At 54.5% G+C, this 891-nt stretch overlaps 1 protein-coding gene across 1 annotated transcript in view; it reads right to left on the bottom strand.

Moving 5' to 3' along the window:
• The window catches only part of UBN1 (ubinuclein 1), a 20,934-nt gene extending 20,302 nt beyond the window's left edge, over window positions 1-632 (bottom strand). The window contains exon 1 of the mRNA XM_009995442.1: window positions 393-632. Coding sequence (XP_009993744.1) covers window positions 393-632 — 240 coding nt within the window. The remainder of the gene's footprint in view (window positions 1-392) is intronic.
• Window positions 633-891: the final 259 nt, after the last annotated feature.

The raw sequence follows: 891 nt of genomic DNA, 5'->3' as shown, positions 1-891 counted from the left end.
CTGAAGAGCAACACTAAAAACAATGAGAATCCCATGAACTTTGCTCTCATAGAAAAACACTCTCAAGACAAAGTTCTGAAGCTCCAGGAGTCGTATCCTGAGAAATGGCTTCAACAGACAAACAGCTGTCAGGGAACACAGGGAAGCACAAGGTCCACCCGCTCTAGGAAGAGAGGCCAAGCACTAAGGGGTAAATATTCCCATGTAGTAGAGCAGGGGTCCCAGAAAGACCCAGCCACCAGTCCCAGAAGCATCTCTGCTTCTGATGCTCCAAGGAAAGAGCTGCTTACAGCTGCTGGCAAGCCCAGTGACAGGCAAGCCTGGGGTGACAGTGTCCCTAAGACCAAGCACTTCCACATTAAATAAGCACTGTCCCCCACGTGGGCACTTACTTTGTCTCCTGAAGAACCACCTTTTACTTTCCCTCGAGAGCTCTTCAGAAGATCAGGGTAGAAAAACTCTGGGCAGCGTTTGTGATCGGGCTCAAAGAGGGTGAGCGTGATGCGCACAGCGGTGGCAGCTGGCTCAGGGTCCTGGGGCTGCTCTGCATCCTCCTTCCGAGACCTCTTCAAGAAGCTGCTGCTCAGGGGACCCTGGAGAGTGGTGAACGGGACCCTGTGGGGCTCCGTCATGGCTACAGCCACGTGGTGCCAGTCCTCAGGGCACAGTGCCCATGGCCTCGGGTGAGCTCTGCCCCAGCTGCACCAATGCAGGTTTCACTGACAGGCTGGGGAGAACCGAGGAAGGTGAAAGTGGAAACACTTCTGAAGCCTCCTCGGGAAGTGCCAAAAGGCTCCTGCTGCCAACGCTTCCTGCAGTCACTGAAGGGAAAGAAGAAAAGTAAACAAGAAGCCAGGATGAGAATTCCCGGCAGCAGCAGCAGCCCCCAGG

Source organism: Chaetura pelagica, unplaced genomic scaffold (genome assembly GCF_000747805.2).
Source record: "Chaetura pelagica isolate M959 unplaced genomic scaffold, ChaPel_1.0 scaffold64, whole genome shotgun sequence".
NCBI classification, from domain to species: domain Eukaryota; kingdom Metazoa; phylum Chordata; class Aves; order Apodiformes; family Apodidae; genus Chaetura; species Chaetura pelagica.
Note: the sequence above shows the minus strand (reverse complement) of the source record. Positions and strands in the feature narration are given on the sequence as shown.